The 18,217-nt window shown below is 33.3% G+C and overlaps 1 protein-coding gene across 1 annotated transcript; it reads left to right on the forward strand.

Annotated features, from left to right (window-relative positions):
• Window positions 1–11,077: 11,077 nt before the first annotated feature.
• LOC114416638 (protein COBRA-like) lies at window positions 11,078–14,753 on the forward strand. The gene is made up of 6 exons (XM_028381586.1): window positions 11,078–11,396; window positions 12,148–12,227; window positions 12,594–13,050; window positions 13,461–13,617; window positions 13,749–14,026; window positions 14,120–14,753. The coding sequence occupies exons 1-6, from the start codon at window positions 11,291–11,293 to the stop codon at window positions 14,410–14,412; spliced, it is 1,371 nt and encodes a 456-aa protein (XP_028237387.1). The 5' UTR covers window positions 11,078–11,290; the 3' UTR covers window positions 14,413–14,753.
• The last annotated feature ends 3,464 nt before the right edge of the window (window positions 14,754–18,217 follow it).

Consider the following 18,217-nt stretch of genomic DNA (forward strand, 5'->3'; position numbering starts at 1 on the left):
TGACAATATTGATTAAATTGAACAACTAAGGATGTTTTCACGGAGTAGAGAGACTCTCGTACTTGAATGCCAAAGTGGAGGGAGCAAAATCATCATAATTTCTAGGGATAAACAAATAGTGAGGACACATGTAGTAAATGATGTTTACCACGTCCATCAGTTGAATGACAATGATGCTACTCAGTTGTTTTACAAAAATACTTTCATAGGTAATTATATTATGAGTGATTATAAGGAGTTGACACATGATGTACTTTTGCATGCTCAAGGTCATCCCTTAGCAATTGAGGTATTAGGTTCTTCTTAGTTTGGTCAAAATGTTTGAAAAAGGTTAGAGGAAGTGCTCATGTTCTATGTTGTTATTTTTTTTAGAAAAAAAGAAAGAAAACTAGCTATTTCATTCCTAACATTATTTCTAACCTGCTATATTTAATTTTTGATTTGTCTTCACATACTATTAGGTTTCTAATTTATGAATCTCACTCCAAGTTAATCCTTGTATTAACTCTCTTTGACCAATTTTAATGTTGACTCCAAGGTGGCATTTAACATTCCTATGTCTCACCCTGACTGCCATGTGCCAAGTCAACATTAAAAATATGGCTGCACATCTACCTTGACTCCTTTCAAGTATTTGTGTTCTTTAAGAAAAAGAACACAAAAGAAAAGAAAAGAAAAAGTGAGATCGCCCAACACTGTTCCTGCTGCCTTGTTTCGAAAACCAGTTCAAAGATTGGACTAATGAGACCTCTGAATCATTGTTTGATTGTTTCTATCAGTTAAACTTATATTGAACTATGATTATACTTGGTTGAATTGTGTGCTTTGCTTGTTCATGGTCCAACCACTATATTGCACATTTTTCGTTGATCACTATATTGCTAGAGATGCTGGTCAGGTCTCTCTCTACCCATGTTTACAGAATGAAGTTTCGCATGACCCCTCTTTCAGTCACTAGGAAGCTGTTTATATATTATATCTTTAACAACACATTGAACAGGAGCAGGCAGAGGAGAAATGGGGCTAATCACAGGCCTGAGAAATTTTACTATCATGAAATTTCTGGGGTTATTTGGACGTGTTCTCGTACTTGATACATTATATTAATTTACACTAAATACTCTTTTATATTTTCCTTACATTATCTCATTCAGTAGGCCTGATCTTTTTAAATGACTTACTTTGAATCCTTAGCTGTTACAGCAGAATTCTATAAAATCTCAATCATGCATGACAACAAGAAAAGAACTTGAGTTTTTTTTTTTTTTTTCGTGTCACTCAATTTGATAATTAGTAAGTCTCTAAAACTTCAGAAAAAGATTTTTGAGCTCTGACTAAGCAAGAAAAAATGAGTGAAATTGTAAAAAATGGGCTGTTTATTAGCATTGTCTATGCTAGAATGTCTAATAATTAAAATTGTTTATTAACATTTCTTGGAACCTTCCCGTGTCTCCTTGGATCAAACAAGTGCCAATAGGAACTCCCTTATTAGAATGATGGAAGATGGAATAAACAAGTGCATCAGCCCAACCGGTATCACTTGATGCACCTCATTATTTGTTTTTGGTGCACCTCAAGTACATTACCGATTACAGATTGGATAATTCATAATATAACTTATATTATGGATTGTCCATCCCTAATGTTCTTGGGTACTCCAAAGCAAATAATGAGGTGAGGTGCGTTAAATAATTATCTAGTCCAACCAACCCTTGAAACACTAGGAACTACGAATGCAGGCAGGCATAGGATCAATAGCGGCAAAATTTACCAAAGCCACGCATACAAATGAGAGCTAATAGCCTAAGCTGGTCTTGTACCAATCTGTAACAGAAAACAAGAGATGAAGGTGCAAAATGGTATAGATTTTTTATGTAACATTAATAAAAGGAGAAATCCTCCAAGAGGACCGACACAACGGTTGAATTAGCTAGTACGCTGCGTTTTTTTCCCCTCTCTATTTGTTATGGATCTGTATGAGCTATTAAAAGATCCCACCATGCTATATGAGTTTAAAAATTAGAGTTCACAATAAAGTTTTAAGTTTAAGATTAACTCCAGACAATTAGTAGCACATGTAGCTACCAATTGAAAAATAATAGGAGTACTGTTCAAAGAGTCTTCAACTTCAATAGAGTTGGAATGATGTAGCCCAAATTTCACCATACTCACAAATATATTCAAATACTCACAAATATATTCAAGTGACAATAAATAGAGTCTTCAACTTCAAGACTTATCATTAATATCTCTTGTAATTCTCCTATTGACTTGGATCTTTCTTACTTTTTCTTTCTTGGTTTAAAATATGATTTTGTCTGTCTAAATTTTTTAAAATTATCCAAGAAAAATATTTGTTCTATTTTTGTGACTTTAATATGAAAATATGATTTAAAGGATATATTTTGGCATTGACCCATGCTAGGTGCATCCCGTGGCATTACTTTTTCTTCCTCATCGTTGAATACTTATTGTTTTAATTTTTTAAAAATTATATATATTAATATATTTTATTTTTATAAAAATATTATTTTTATTTTTGTTTTTAAACAGTTACTACTTTAAGTCTTTTTAAAATTATAAATATATTAATATATTTGTTTTTCGTTTTATATATATTAATATATTTATAATTTTGATTTATAAATATATTATTTAGATTTTTGTTTTTAAATAGTTATTTTTTTAAAATTATATATATGTTAATATATTTGATTTTTGCTTTTAAATACTCACCCTCTGGGGACGAACCTTGCGGAGGAACCCTTGGGTTTTCGAGGTATTGGATTCTCACCAACATTTGCGTTATTCAAGCCGACATTTTCGCTTCCGCTTCGTCCAGCACTGCTCGTGCGGGTCCTTCCCTCTAAGGCGGAATGCTCCCCTACCGATTCTTCTTTTTTACATCCCACAGCTTCGGCAGATCCCTTAGCCCCGTTCATCTTCGGCGCAAGAGCTTAATATATTTATAATTTTGATTTATAAATATATCAATTAGATTTTTGTTTTTAAATAGTTATTGTTTTATTTTTTAAAATTATATATATATATATATATGTTAATATATTTTATTTTTGTTTTTAAATGTTCTAATATATTTATAATTTTGATTTATAAATATATTATTTTGATTTTTTGTTTTCAAATAGTTATTGTTTTAATTTTTTTAAAATTATAAATGTATTAATATATTTGTTATATATTATTTTTTTTCGAAGTTGATTTTATTTAATTAAGTAATTATATTTTTGCTTTTGAAGTTGATTTTTAACAAAGAACTTAGTTTGATTATATAGAGCTAGTAAAAAAATATATTTAAATTTTTTTATTTATGAATTCTTGAATAATAATTGATTGAAGTATTGTTTGAATTTTGACATAAATTTTTATGTATGTTCAAATTTTCAAATTATGATTAGAACGAGAGGTTTGGATCGTGCTTTAGGCAGAGTTATAGGAAAAGTCCTGGGGAGAGAAGATAATTATGATTCAGATGAAGCTTCCCAGCGACGAAGGCTCACAACATCTGCATGTAGGCAATGAGAAGCTACCCCTGTTGCTAAAGATGTTCATCACATGGATGATGCAACTGACGAGGTCCACGAATAGCCTCAAGAAGTAGCTATTGATGATGAAGTTGTTCATGCCCAGGGTTTTCCAGGCGGACCGCATGACACATCAGTTCTGACTGGCTATGTTGATCATGTTGCAGTCATTGTTTGGAATGAAGAGGTATTTATATTTTTAAATAAATTATATTTCAATAAGTATTTGTTATTATTGTTAAAATGATTTAATTTTTTTAGGAACATCCTGAATTGAAGTTATCCTCCCATGGAAGGAAGGTTCAGAAATTTGGCAGCCCTACTGCAGAGATTGAAGGATTAGTTGTTACCACAGGATTAAGTCCTTTGATCGCATGTTCCTTGGACATTGGCAATCAAGGACTTGTATTGGCTTTTGCAGAGAGGTGACACAAGGAAACATGTATTTTCCATCTTCCTGTATGAGAGGTGACTATCACCCTCGATGATGTGGCCTCTTTGCTTCATCTGCCCATCACAGGCACCTTCCATAGCTTTGAGACTCATCATGTTGACGAAGTGGTGTTGTTGTTAGTGGAATTACTTGAAGTGAGTATAGATGAAGCAAGAGCTGAGACAGTACAATGTAATGGGGCATATGTTCGACTATCATGGCTACGAGACATTTATCGTAGCAAATGTGATGTCGTACACTGGACTGTAGCAGCTTGAGCTTATCTGTTGCATTTGCTAGGTTGCACTCTTTTTGTTAACAAGAGTGCAACACACGTACATGTGGTGTTTTTGGACGCCTTTCGAGACCTCATCTAAAGTGGAAGCCACGAATAGGAAGTTGTTGCCCTAGTGCATATGTACAACAATTTGAATGATGCGTCTAAGAGTAGTGCCAAACAACTTGTCAGATATATCACACTATTATAGGTAATTATAATTGAATTGATTTTTTTTTTGTTCTTTGATGTCAACTATTATGTTGATTTAACTTTTTTTGTTTTGAAAATATATGTAGTGTTGGATTTATGAGCATTTTCCATCTGTTGCTGAGGCTATTACTATTAAAGATTATCATGCAAAGAAACCACGTGCCTGCTGCTGGACCTCTGGGAAGGCATTACTAGTGTCGACGTATCGGAAGTGTCAAGATTGATTACGTCTGATGGCGTTTGTTGGATGCCTTACGGTGACCATCGTGTAGTTAGAGAGTTCGAGCTGATTTCTTTATTTTTCAGACATATCTGATGGGGTCCAGTTGTTGTCATACACTCACCAGAGAGGGTTGTGCGGAAGTTTGGGTATGTTTAGACTATTCCTCCACACTCTCCGGGTTTAAGATTATGCTTAGAAGATATTGACGACAAATGAATGCATTTCAATGAGTACCTTGCACCGATGGAGATTTGTGTTGTGCCTGAACAGTGTGCATTAGACTGCATCGACTGGTTCTACATGATTTCTCATCCCTTTATGAGGCCGGCACAGCCCGGGGATCCAGCTAGACATCACCTGTTGTGTAAGATGACACATATGTTGAACCAGATATTCCTCAGTATCCGGTGGTGGCATCAACTATGGAGGAAACACCTGCAAATACACCTTCTCATGTAGAGTAGCCTCGACATGCAGTAGTAACATATATATTCATCTTACTCTGATATTCATTTTATTTAAACATGCAATGCGTATAATCCTTTTCGGTTGTTGTCAATTTCATAAGAGGTTTGCCAAGAAATAACTGAAATGTTAGAACGATTGTTAAACTTGAGGATAGTGACAGAAGATATAGAAGCATACAGTGTGATGGAAGACTACCTAATTGTTGGCGTACCACTAAACTCCCATTTTCAAGTAACACTTAACCCTAATAACGTGCGTAACACTAAACCCTAGGTATTATAGTAACCCTAAACCACTTGAAAGTAAAGTATAATAGATAATTATACGAATTTCCAGTGAAACAACTATATACTATATATTATTGTAGTACATGACAATTACATAAGTAGCTAAATCTTCACTCTTCACTTAAATAAACATAGTCTGTTTTCAACTCAACAAATTTTTGTACTGTTGCATTCTAGTAATATATGGAGTTGGCCACTATTTTGCCTAAGGATGACAATGTCTAGACCATAACAAAACTAGATGTGGTAAGGGACAACAGTCTCTTAAAAAAACCTATTACATATGCACAAACAATTTCAAATTATTACAACACAATTTATTTCATAAATTAAAAAACTGGATTATGATGCATTTACCTGAACAAAATGATTGTCATACACATGACCGATACATATTACGCAGTGCATAGAAGAATCTATTGGTGGTTGACTTCTAAGAGGAAAAAACCATGCTTTGTTAGAGAGACAGAGAAACAAAGATGATATTATACCTTGATGCAATGACATATCTCATGTCGGTTATATTCATCCACTTATCCATGGTAACCTACATATTACAGTTATGATTACATTTATTTAAACTAAATTTGAACTAAAAAAATAACAAAAATTACATGCCATGGATAATCCATCAACAAGTAGGGATCGCTTTAATTCCTCAAATAAGTCTATGCCACATGGGAGGTTGATATACTCATCAGACCATTTGGCAAGTTCTTTAAGCAAATGGTTGTGCACCAAAGACCATGAATCTTCACCCATACCTAATAAGGTACCAATTGCACGATATCCATAGTTACCGTCAGCTTTGACATCGACAATGTTTTTAATGGAATCATGAATGCATAAATGAAATTGATCCAACATCGGCATAGACCTTTTTGGAATTGCTTGGTTAGATGATGATGCACTATGTTTAACTGAAGAATTACTATTTTGCACAGAATGTAAAACACCAACATACTCTCAGTAAGACAGATCACGCTTTGTTGATCTTTGATGTTTGGTCATTGGTTTCTTCTGAGCACCTTCGGTGTTGACCTTTTCTGGAGGACGACACATAGAGTTTAGATCAGGGTAGGAAATTTCCCGGAGTTTAATCTTTAGAGTAACTTTGCTATAAACATCAAGTTCTTGAAACCACTAGGAAATGTTTTCCATCTCTTCTGTTATGTTAACCTTGGGCTCAGATAACCCTTGGTCTGAAAAACTTAACCTCTGCCAAAACATATGGATTACACCTAAAGGTATGCTACTAACAACATATCTAACTAGCTCGCATGCACAAGGAAGACCATGAGTAGTTCTCATTACACAACCACAATGAGAACTATCAATACCAGCATAACTCACACGCTTATACTCAACAACAATTTGGTTTAAAGCATACCTTGATACCATGCCAAGTAGTTTTTTTGTATAAGGTAAATTTAAAAACATGTCCAACCATATGTGCATTTGTCTCAAAAGATGCCTTAATTTAATTGTGTTGTAGCGTGATCATGTTTTTCATGACTTCCCAAACACTACATAGGTCTCCAATGCTATTTTGTAATAGTCTTTTTAAAGTCCAATGGGCAGATTCAACCCTGCATATGAAGTACACAAAAAATAATAAGCAAATACAACTATTTTTATCCATTAAGTCCTAAACCCTAATAAAAAAATGACAATTTTCATACCTATTTGTTGTTATGTTTCTAAAGTGCATCACCTTATTCGTCTAGACTTTAACAAAATTTTCTATGTGGGGAATTATCCATGTTTAGTTGACATAGTCAACAAACATTGGTCATTGTGAACAAACAATTTCAAACTTCTTAAGGCAATCATCGAATTGATCCTTAGAAGGACAATCAACCAAATTCCCCTAGGCATCCATCACATAATACCATGCATTTTTTTTACCAACCAAGGATTTACATTTTGCCTTGACATTCTTGTCAACGTGAAACCTACACAACAAGTTAGTACACTCAGAGAATACAGTTTTCACTGCATTCATCAATGCTAGATCTTGGTCGGTAACAATAACTCCAAGGAGGGCATCACGTATGAGAAAAAGACCTCGAAACTGTTCTAGAGCCCAAACCACATTATTTAGACATTCTACTTCTAAATAAGCAAAACCAGCAGAGAATGTAATCCCGATTGGTGTCACACCAACAAAGTCAAGTAACAGGAGCATGCACCTATTTGTTTTGTAGGTACTATCTATCAAAAATACCAAATTACAGACATTGCATAACTTAACTCCATCAGGATGACACTAGAAGATATCACATACAACATCTTCATCCTTTAATCTATACCAATGAATATACTGATCTTATTCAAGAAGTTTCATTAATTATTGCATTTCAGTATCACTGCCTCTTATAGAAGAATAGTATGCACTTCTTGCATTGTATATTTGTTTGATTGTTGTATATCTATTGGCATTGTGTTCCTTCAACGTTAGCAAAATATTTCTTGGTTTCACCATTGACTTTGTCATATCAACAATAATTATCTTTTCATCCTTTGCCAATCGACCAGCGTATGAATATCCAACCAATGACTTTGTCATTTCATGATTGTGACTCCCAAACATTAACTTCACCATCCATCCTTGGCCTCCAACCACTGGTTTCTCACACAGCTTAAAGGGACACCCACATTTCGTACTACTAGTATGTCTTCTTACAAAATCTTTCTTCTTGGACCTAAACTGACCATTCCTTTCACAATCAATTAAGACAAATGAAGTCCTTCCTCTCATATCAGTGTTTGTGTCTGATCTCATAATGACTGTCACAAAACCAATTTCATAAGCAACAACTTGAGCCCAATTCAAAACATCATCACAGGTAACAAACACCTACAATGCAATCCAAACATCTTTAATCTTCAACAAACATTCAATAACCTACTTTAACAGCATAAAATCATATTAATACCTAAGAAGTATTGAACGCATCAGAACAATCAACATGTTCTGATTTTACACCAGTTTCGTCTTCATTTTGTTCATTCATATCAACTTCTTCAGACATTATACTATCATACATTCATTGATCTTCATCCATCTTAACAAGACATTCAAAAATTTCAATCACAAACAAATGATCCCTAACCGCACCATACATATACTATCACACAAAATCCTAGGTAATTTTTTATTGCATATAATAATATAAACATTAAAATTGATAATCCTATATATTAAAAACCAATAACATCAACTTTTTCTACTTAAAATTGATAACCATATAATACATAAAAAATTATAACCTAACCATATGTACTAAAATAAATTATATTATTGAACTTAATTCTAATTCATGAAATTATAACCACAAAAAACAATCAATTTTAGATCACAACAACTCAAATAAATTATACATAAATTATAAGTGTAAATTATTTTACAATTAATACCATTTCCAAAATATAAAAACAAATACTTACAAATTAATTATCAAACTACACTTATTTAAAAATATTTAAAATAATACTAATTAAATTTCAAATAAACAAATAATGTTTTTTACACATTAATTTTTATAAAAATCATATTAATATATTTATAATTTAAAAAAATAAAAAACAATAAATATTTCTTTTAATTAAAAATAATATTATAAATCTGTATAACTAATACAGATTAACCAATCTGTATGAATTATACGGCTTATTCCGTAAGAGTTATATGGATTACTTATAGAATGCCAATTCGTATTACTCTTACTTATAGAATGTCAATCCTTATAACTCTTACGAATTGAATAATCCGTATAACTTATACGAATTGAAATTCCATAAGTTATATAAAACTTACAGATTCATTCATTAATCCGTAAGTATTATATAACTTACGGATTATTTAATCTGTAAAATATGCATAAAATAAAAAAAATAGCGTGACATACCTTCATTAACAATCACACTAACCAGTGTCATAACCACTACTTGCTGACGTAACTTCGTAATACTTTCACCTCGACCAAAGTAGTCAAAATACACCTCTTCTCTCACAAAAATGAAAAAACCAGAAGAAACCAACACAATGAATGAATGCATTATAAACACTAAATAGAAAACTTAAAAGGAAAAAGAAACCATATAGGAATATTTTTAGAATATCCATTTATTACTGGGTATGATTGGTGCACCTAGAAAAACTTTTATTCTTTCACAAATAAAATGTCTCAAACATAAATAAAATAAATACGAAAAGATTATCAAATTTCAAAACCAACACATTTCTGACTTTCACGTGACATTTACCGTTACCTTTACGATGATGAACATAAATCTGAGCTGTCCTACGAGCTATTTGTATATTGAAAAGAAACATGTATTTGTCACAATTTAGACAAAAGTATTAAAAATAATAACTAATCAATAAAAAATCATCATTTAAATGTGCTCCGTACTTGAGTGATATTGAATCATTGCTTAACGGGATGGGGTCATCAAATAATGTTCACAAAAAACAAAAACATAGCTAGCTAGTATCTCATTAATAATTTGGTTATCACATTTATTTTTCTGCCCTTATGAGGGATAGATCTACCTCTACCGGTGAGAATTTTATTTTATTATCTTTAATGATATAAAGTAATCTTTGTAAAAAGTATTAATTAATTTTTATTGGAGATCATAAATACACACAACGTGAATATTTTTTTTGATAAGATTTAATTTATACCTAAATTATAATTTTATAATAAAAAATAAGTTATGATTCAAATCCGCATCATTTAATTAAAGAACACCAAAACCCCTTATTTCCATTGTTACTAATACGTTGCAGAATAAGTTGTAGAAATATGTAATACGTTGTAGCAAACAAGATCTTACATAGCTGTAATCACCGACAAGTTTAAGGAGAGTTTTTGAACTTTTCCTGTTTAATTTAATCCCACGAACTTTGTGTCTTTCCTTCACATGTTCCTCTCTCTGTCGGTATCTTTTGTCATTCCCATACTATCCCTAAAGACTAAAGAGCGTGGAGTGACTTGAGTAGTCAATTCAGACCAACACGTTTCAAAATTTAAGTGCCACCAACATTGATCTTCAATTATAAGTATGTTATTAGCTGGCATTTGAAAACCTCAAATCGCTTGACGATCAATATTCTGATTTAATTGGGCATGTTGGTGGTGGGAGTAGTGAATAATCTTTTTAATTATGATTTTAGTTTGACGTTTGTAAGGATGGATTAAGGATGAAAAGTAGTTATAATCATTGATTATGCTATTTAGTACAAAATCTAAAAAAAATGAGAAAAAAGTGAAAATGGAAAAAATGAAAAAAAAACACCTAACTAAAATATTTTTTAATCATGTTTTTAGTTGAAATAATTTTAATGATATTTTCGCTTAAAAATCAGGTTGACTTATTTTATGAAAAATTCAAATACAATTCTATTCTGACCAATGACAATTAAACTCTTTTCATATAACATTTAGTTTGAAAAATTAATAATTAAAATTTTATATAACATTTGGTGTATGTAACATTTAGTTATAATTGTGTACTTAATCACTAAATGATAGACACCAAACTCTAAAAATAAATTAACCTTATTGGACACAAAAAAACCAACTCTCAATAAAGGGCATTATTGATATTTGGTGTTGAACATCTCTAGCAGATCTTCCCACTGGTTTTGCTTACACAATAAAGTCACTGACTACATGGAAGTTTCATAACACTCAGTTCATTTCGAAACCAAAGCTTCTGCTTTTGTGATGGAACTAGAGAGCTGAGAGGCCTAAACCTCTGTTTGCTCTCTCACCCTTTTTGGTGCAGATCTTGAACTTGAGCTGCATTTTCATAGAAAACCAGCACCAAGAAATGGAACATACCATGTTACCTGCCATTGGATCTGTTTTCCCTCGTGGTGTCTTTGCCGCACTCTTGCTCATGTTACTGTTTTCTTTCTCCACATTCACTTCTATAGGTATTGGCTGTCTCTAATTGTTTCCATGGAGCTCAATTTTAGTTTTACTTTTACTTCTCTGAGTTATCGAGTTCCCATTTTACATTTTGTAACAAGTTTGGCTCTTTTGATAGAACTGTGATTGAGGAGGTTGAAGGGAACTTGCATTGATCTCTAGATTTGAATAGGGTCATGGGTGGATGCATGGTTTGTTAATGTTCTAACAATAATATCCCTGAAGTCAATTTGGATCCTCACTTTTTTTCTGTCGGTTCATATTTTTTTGTTTGGCATTTTAACTGATCAAATCAGAAAGTGGAAGAAGAAATCAATATATTCCTTTTAAATGTATTTTCTTTTAATAGAGCTACAGATTCATACAGTTACACCCATTATGGATATGATAACTAATTTAGATAAGTTGATATTTTTTTTTTTTGGGGGGGGGGGGGGGGGGGGGGGTTGGGGGATTCTTTGGATGTGAAGATTAATCTCTCTTTAAAATCTGTAAAACGAAGAGGGAAAATGAAAACAAGAAAATGTTTAGGCTCTTAAGTCCCAACTGTTTCTTTATTGAACTTGGAGAAAGTGTGATGCTGCTCGTGGATACATATTACACTCTTTTTATTTTTTATTTTACTATATCTGTTTGATTCTCTAATCCAGATGGGAAAGAATTGAGGGAGATATATAAAGCTCTGATTTGTTGAAAAATTTACTCTATAGAGATTAATTTAAAATTGATCAATATTTCTTGCTTGTTCATTTGCAGAAGCCTATGATCCACTTGATCCTACCGGAAATATAACAATCAAGTGGGATGTCATTAGCTGGACTCCAGATGGCTATGTTGTAAGTGACCACAAATTTCTTAATATGCATTAAGTACTCAATATGACATGTGCCTTGGAAAATTTTATGGAATCAATAAGAATTATGTAAGAGTAGACTTCTTTTTAGCTCGATGGATCTTCTGAATTGCACATACTTTGTTTGAACAGGACTTAAAAGGTTGTCTGATTGGGCAAATTTTAACATGGTTATTTGGTGATTATTCTTTTAACATGTTTTATTGATAATGAATAACTTCACATGTCAAAGGATCATCAACCCAATTGTTTTCTTTTAGATTCAAATGCCAATGAAATATATTGTGGCTTCTATGGTCTTTTTCTGTTTCTTAAAAACATATTGAACCGTCTTGCATGGCTTGAGCAGGCTGTTGTCACAATGTACAACTTTCAACAATATCGCCACATTCAGGCCCCCGGATGGTCATTAGGGTGGACATGGGCTAAAAAGGAAGTGATTTGGAACATGATGGGAGCCCAAACCACAGAGCAAGGGGACTGTTCAAAGTTCAAAGCAGGCATTCCACATTGTTGTAAGAAGGACCCTACAGTTGTGGATTTACTGCCAGGGACTCCTTACAACCAGCAGATTGCAAATTGTTGCAAAGGGGGTGTCCTAAATTCATGGGGTCAGGACCCCAGCAATGCAGTAAGTTCTTTCCAGATTAGTGTTGGTTCTGCCGGAACAACAAACAAAACCGTCAAAATGCCTAAAAATTTTACCCTCAAAGCACCGGGACCTGGCTATACTTGTGGTCCTGCCAAAGTTGTGAAACCAACTGTATTTATTACCAATGACAAGAGGAGAACCACCCAAGCCATGAGTAAGTTAGTTGAAAGTTACATTGAATTAATCAAAACTGTTTACATATTCATTTGTCTTTTCTAAACTTTCTTGATAATACCAACATCTAATTATAAGATGTGTACATATTAGCCTTTGTTATATTAATTGAAATAACTTAGACAATTGAAGTTCCTTTTGAATTTCGATTTTTCAGTCATGGCAGTCCATTCTTTCTCATGTTTTTCACTTTCAACGTGCCATTTTCAATTCTTTTTATGATCGCAACATTGTCTATGTTAATGAAATGGATTTAAATTTTCATTGAACATAATTAGTTGTGATGTTCTATGAATAGTTATTTATGTTTTGTGCATTGCTCAGGAGGGTACAGTGTATGAAATCCAAATTCTAGCTTCTCTTGTACTTAACTTGCATATTTTGTCACAGTGACCTGGAATATTACCTGCACTTATTCTCAATTCCTGGCTCAAAAGGCACCAAGTTGCTGTGTTTCCCTCTCATCCTTCTATAATGACACAGTAGTAAACTGCCCAACCTGCACCTGTGGTTGCCGAAACAAAACAGAACCTGGCAGCTGTGTAGAGTAAGTCTCCAATTTATCTTTCCATAGATATTTGAAACTGTCTATTTTTTAGTGTCTCCAAAGAATGTTCCAAAGTAACTTTTGTCATCATTTCCCCATTCTGATGATTTGTTTTTCTGAATGTCCTGCAGTCCAAATTCGCCACATTTAGCTTCAGTTGTATCAGCATCAGGCAAAACGGCAAACACGCCACTAGTCCAGTGTACCAGCCATATGTGTCCTATTCGAGTGCATTGGCATGTGAAGCTCAATTACAAAGAGTACTGGAGGGTCAAGATCACAATCACAAATTTCAATTACAGAATGAACTACTCTCAATGGAACCTTGTTGTGCAGCATCCTAATTTAGATAATATTACCCAGCTCTTCAGTTTTAATTACAAGTCACTAAATCCCTATGAGGGCTTGAGTAAGTTCTATCTTTCATAGCCACAATCCTAGATGATCTTGTGAAGAAAATACCACAATTCTTATGTTATTGATTTGCAATATGGTTTTACAGATGATACAAGTATGCTGTGGGGAGTCAAGTTCTACAATGATTTTCTTTCTTCAGCTGGATCTCTTGGTAATGTTCAGTCAGAAATCTTACTTAGAAAAGACAAATCAACCTTCACATTTGATAAGGGATGGGCCTTCCCTAGAAGAATTTATTTCAATGGGGATAACTGTGTTATGCCTCCTCCAGATGCCTACCCCTGGCTTCCAAATGCAAGTTCTAAACTAGTTTTCTCTTTACTCAGTACAGTCATAGCCACTTTAGCTTCTTTGTTAATCTTATTGAATCAATCATAGAAAATATAAAGATGCCATCTACTCTTTCGGAGTATTGTACCTTTCTCTTCTGCACCAGCTTGTTAAAGCTGAAGTCAACCCCATTGTCAAGAATGCATAGAAGCTGCTACTGAAGCAATAAAAAGTGCCACAGATGCATGAATGCATGCCACAAGAATTCTGTCCTTATTCACCTTGGGGATAGAATTTTACCCCCCATATATGTAACACATCTTTTTAGCCTGAGTTGTATAATTATTTTAAATTACTCAATTGGATGATTATACTTTTAAGATTATAGAATATCCAATTTATTTTTTTACCGTTAAGATCATGAATCCAAGAAGAAATTCTAGGTAGCACTTCTGCTGCTTCTGAAGTCATTTGTTAATCAAATATATACCCATTTCCCATTTTGGCAATCCCAAAACCCAAGCAGATCGTTTTATCATACAATTTTTTTTATCAGCAAAGATAAATTATATTAATATAAAAGATAAGTACAAGAAGTACTAATATAATTACAATGCTTCAAAAGTGATTTACAACCTATGGAATCCCAATACAAGCTGAAATGCAAGAATTTAAGTTTCCATAGGTGTGGCTTGGTATAGACATCCCTCCACAAAATTGACCTAAATAGAAATCCCCCCATGATTACAAAATCCAATCCTAATATTGCTAGCCCAGTATTGAAAAGAAATATTGAATCTTTTTTCCAGATTTTTGAGCCAAACCCAATAGAAAAAGATTGCATCGTCCATCATCTTTTGACCATTGAAAGTTTTATTTGAGAAAACTATTCTGTTTCTATGAAACCAAATGCACCAAGTTAAGGATATCCACCACATTTGCCATCTCTGAGATCTAATATCCTTGAGGTAACCATGGAAATATTGAAGGAAATATTCTCTAGGTGATTCTGAGGAAGCACCAGCCACATTCAACTAAGACAATGATTCTCACCATAGAGGCAAGATTTTATCACAATTGAAGAATGAGTGAGATGCATCCTCATCACTAGATCTAAAGAAAAGGCAAGAAAAATCATTTGAATCCACATTCCTTCTTTTCAAATTCATCTTTGTTGGGAGCCTATCCCTAATCAATCTCCAACTGAAATGTGACACTTGGAATTTTGATCTTCCAAATTTCCTTGAACACTTCATCAATATTTCCCCCTGCAAAGTGAGTGGATAACATATTGTAAGCACTTCTCTCTGTGTATACTCGCTAGGATCCAGCTTCCAACCCCATCTGTCTTACTGATTAGGTTGCACTGTCACAGCCTCAATGCCCTCCATGAATTCTGCAACTATGTCAATCTTTGATTCACTAAAATGCCTTCTCCACTCTAGCTGCCATTCCCAACCTGTTCCTGTTGCACTCCCCAGCTATTGAATAAGATAATGATGTTGTCGAGATATGTTATATAAGCATGGATATTTTTCCACCGACAAATTCCCACCATCCAACCAGTCATCTTCCCAAAAATTGATCTTTGATCCATAACCAATTTTCCAATCTATACCACTCTTGAACCAGCTCCCCTCCTCATAAACATTGGAAACCTAACTTAAGTCCCTCCACCAAATTGAATCCGTGACATGTCTTCTTGATTCATCTAAAATTCTTCAACTCCCATATTTTGAATTCAAAACTCTTGCCCATAGTTCTCCCTAATGATGGAAGAGATTCCATCGCCATTTCCCAAGTAAGGCATGATTAAAATTCACTAAATCCTGCACACCTAATCCACCATTCTCCTTTGAGAGACATATCGTCTCCCAATTTACCCAAACAATCTTCCTTTGGTCTATGAGTATATTTTGGGGGTTAAATTATAGAGGAATTTGTAATTTTTCTCTCCTAATTTTTTTTTAGCAAATAATTGTTAAATTAACATCAGTGATGAATTTATGAAGCTTAGTGAGTAAAATAAAGCCTAGAAAAGCAAGAATAATTAAGGAAGTCAGAGCTAATTAAGGAAAGTAGGGATAATTAAGGAAATAAGACTAATTAAGGAAAACAAACTAATTGAGGAAAGCATGATTAATTTAGGAAAGTAAAGGCAGACTTAGTGCAAGAAGCTCACTAATCTGCACCTATAAAAGAAGAAGAAAGAAGGAAAAGACACACAGAAATTCCAACAGAATGCAATTTCTCATAGAAGGCAAAGGCTAGAAGAATGAGAAGCAAGCAATGAGAGTCATTCCTTCCTTCCATTCCCTTTCTTATCTTTTCCCCCTTTACTAAATATTTCCCTCTTGCAATTGTAAAGCCTTCATGACAATGAGAGGCTAAACACTCTTTTGTTGGGAACGACTGTCAACTACTCTTGATGTAATTTCTCTTCCTATCTATTTATGAATATTACATTTGCATTATCTTTTCATGTGCTTAATATTATTTCCTATGGCTTGATCACCCATTTGCATGATAAGTTTTAGGGATAGTGTTGGAAAACGTTATTTTCTAATAGAACTGAGAAAGGATATCTAAATAAAGTCATCACTAGGGATAGTTTAATATTTGTTTAGCCTGTTATACATTGTTATTCTTAATGCAATTTACTATTTTAGCTCTGCAAAGGGATTTAAGAGAGAAAATAGATAAATTAGGCTCTTTCATGCGGGGGACCAAAGTTAGAGTATACTAGTAGATGCAGGTGTAAATTGAAATAATTGTAAATAGAGAAAAATTATTACCATTACATCAAAGAGTAGCTCTGGTAGGCTAAGTTCCCAACATTCTCATCTTCTGAATTTCCTTCTACAATAATATTGAATTTTCTCATCTTTTTTGTCTTTTAATTTAAATTCTTGTTTAATTCCTCTTCTTTTTTTATTTAATTTTCTATCAATTTTAATTACTGCTTTTCTACAACATTTCCAAATCTTTTTCTTAATCAAATATTCATCTACATGAGTACAAACAAAATCCCTGTGAATACGATACTCGGACTTTCACTTTAACTTCACTACTTGGGACGCATTGGTGCAATTGTCAATCCATTAACAAGTTTTTGGCGCCGTTGTTAGGGACTTTGTTCTTTGTATTTGGTATTTTGGATATTCTATTTTTAAATTTTATTTTTCCTTAATTTTTCAAAAAAAATAATAAAAATTCAATTTTTAAATTTCTTTTTTGACTCTTAATATTAATCTTTAGTTTTTAATTTTTATTTTTCTATGATAACGTGCATGGTAGTTTTTTCCTTTCTTGTATGCAAGGAAACAATCTTGTTCCATTGGATTTAGAGATTGAAGCAACGTGTAAAAGAAACAACACTGCAAGAAGAAAAAGAGAACAACAAGGGAATCAAGAACCATCATCCTCTATATCATCTTCTTTTCCACATCTCAACTTTGAAAAACACATCATGGCAGAAGATCGGCCACAGGGGATCACCTTGGAGGACTACTCTAATACCTCTACACCTCAATATTTCACAAGCATAGCCGACTTGAAGTTCAAGCTGCCAACATCACTTATCCACATTCTCTCATCCAGTTGATTCAAGGCAATCTCTTTCATGGGCTACCCAATGAAGATTCATATGCCCACCTTGCTACATACATAGAGATTTGCAACACAGTAAAAATAGTTGGAGTTCCTAAAAATGCCATCCGCCTCAACCTATTCCTTGTAATTTGTCATTCTTGCTAACCATTTCATTTGAAGTACATCTTGTTCTTCTCCGTTCATGAACTTATGACAACTATGAACTTGAGAATTGGCCAATGAAGCTTTTTGGAATGTATGCAGTTATCTCATGAATTGTGATTGGTAAACTCTAAACTTTTTCCTTTTGCTTGAGGACAAG

Source organism: Glycine soja, chromosome 6, assembly GCF_004193775.1.
Source record: "Glycine soja cultivar W05 chromosome 6, ASM419377v2, whole genome shotgun sequence".
Lineage (NCBI taxonomy): Eukaryota > Viridiplantae > Streptophyta > Magnoliopsida > Fabales > Fabaceae > Glycine > Glycine soja.

Coding starts and splice junctions, on each gene's coding strand:
- LOC114416638 (XM_028381586.1), top strand. CDS start 11,291: ATGGAACATACCATGTTACCTGCCATTGGATCTGTTTTCCCTCGTGGT. Junction 12,228..12,593: donor GGACTCCAGATGGCTATGTT/GTAAGTGACCAC, acceptor TGGCTTGAGCAG/GCTGTTGTCACAATGTACAA. Junction 14,027..14,119: donor AAATCCCTATGAGGGCTTGA/GTAAGTTCTATC, acceptor ATGGTTTTACAG/ATGATACAAGTATGCTGTGG.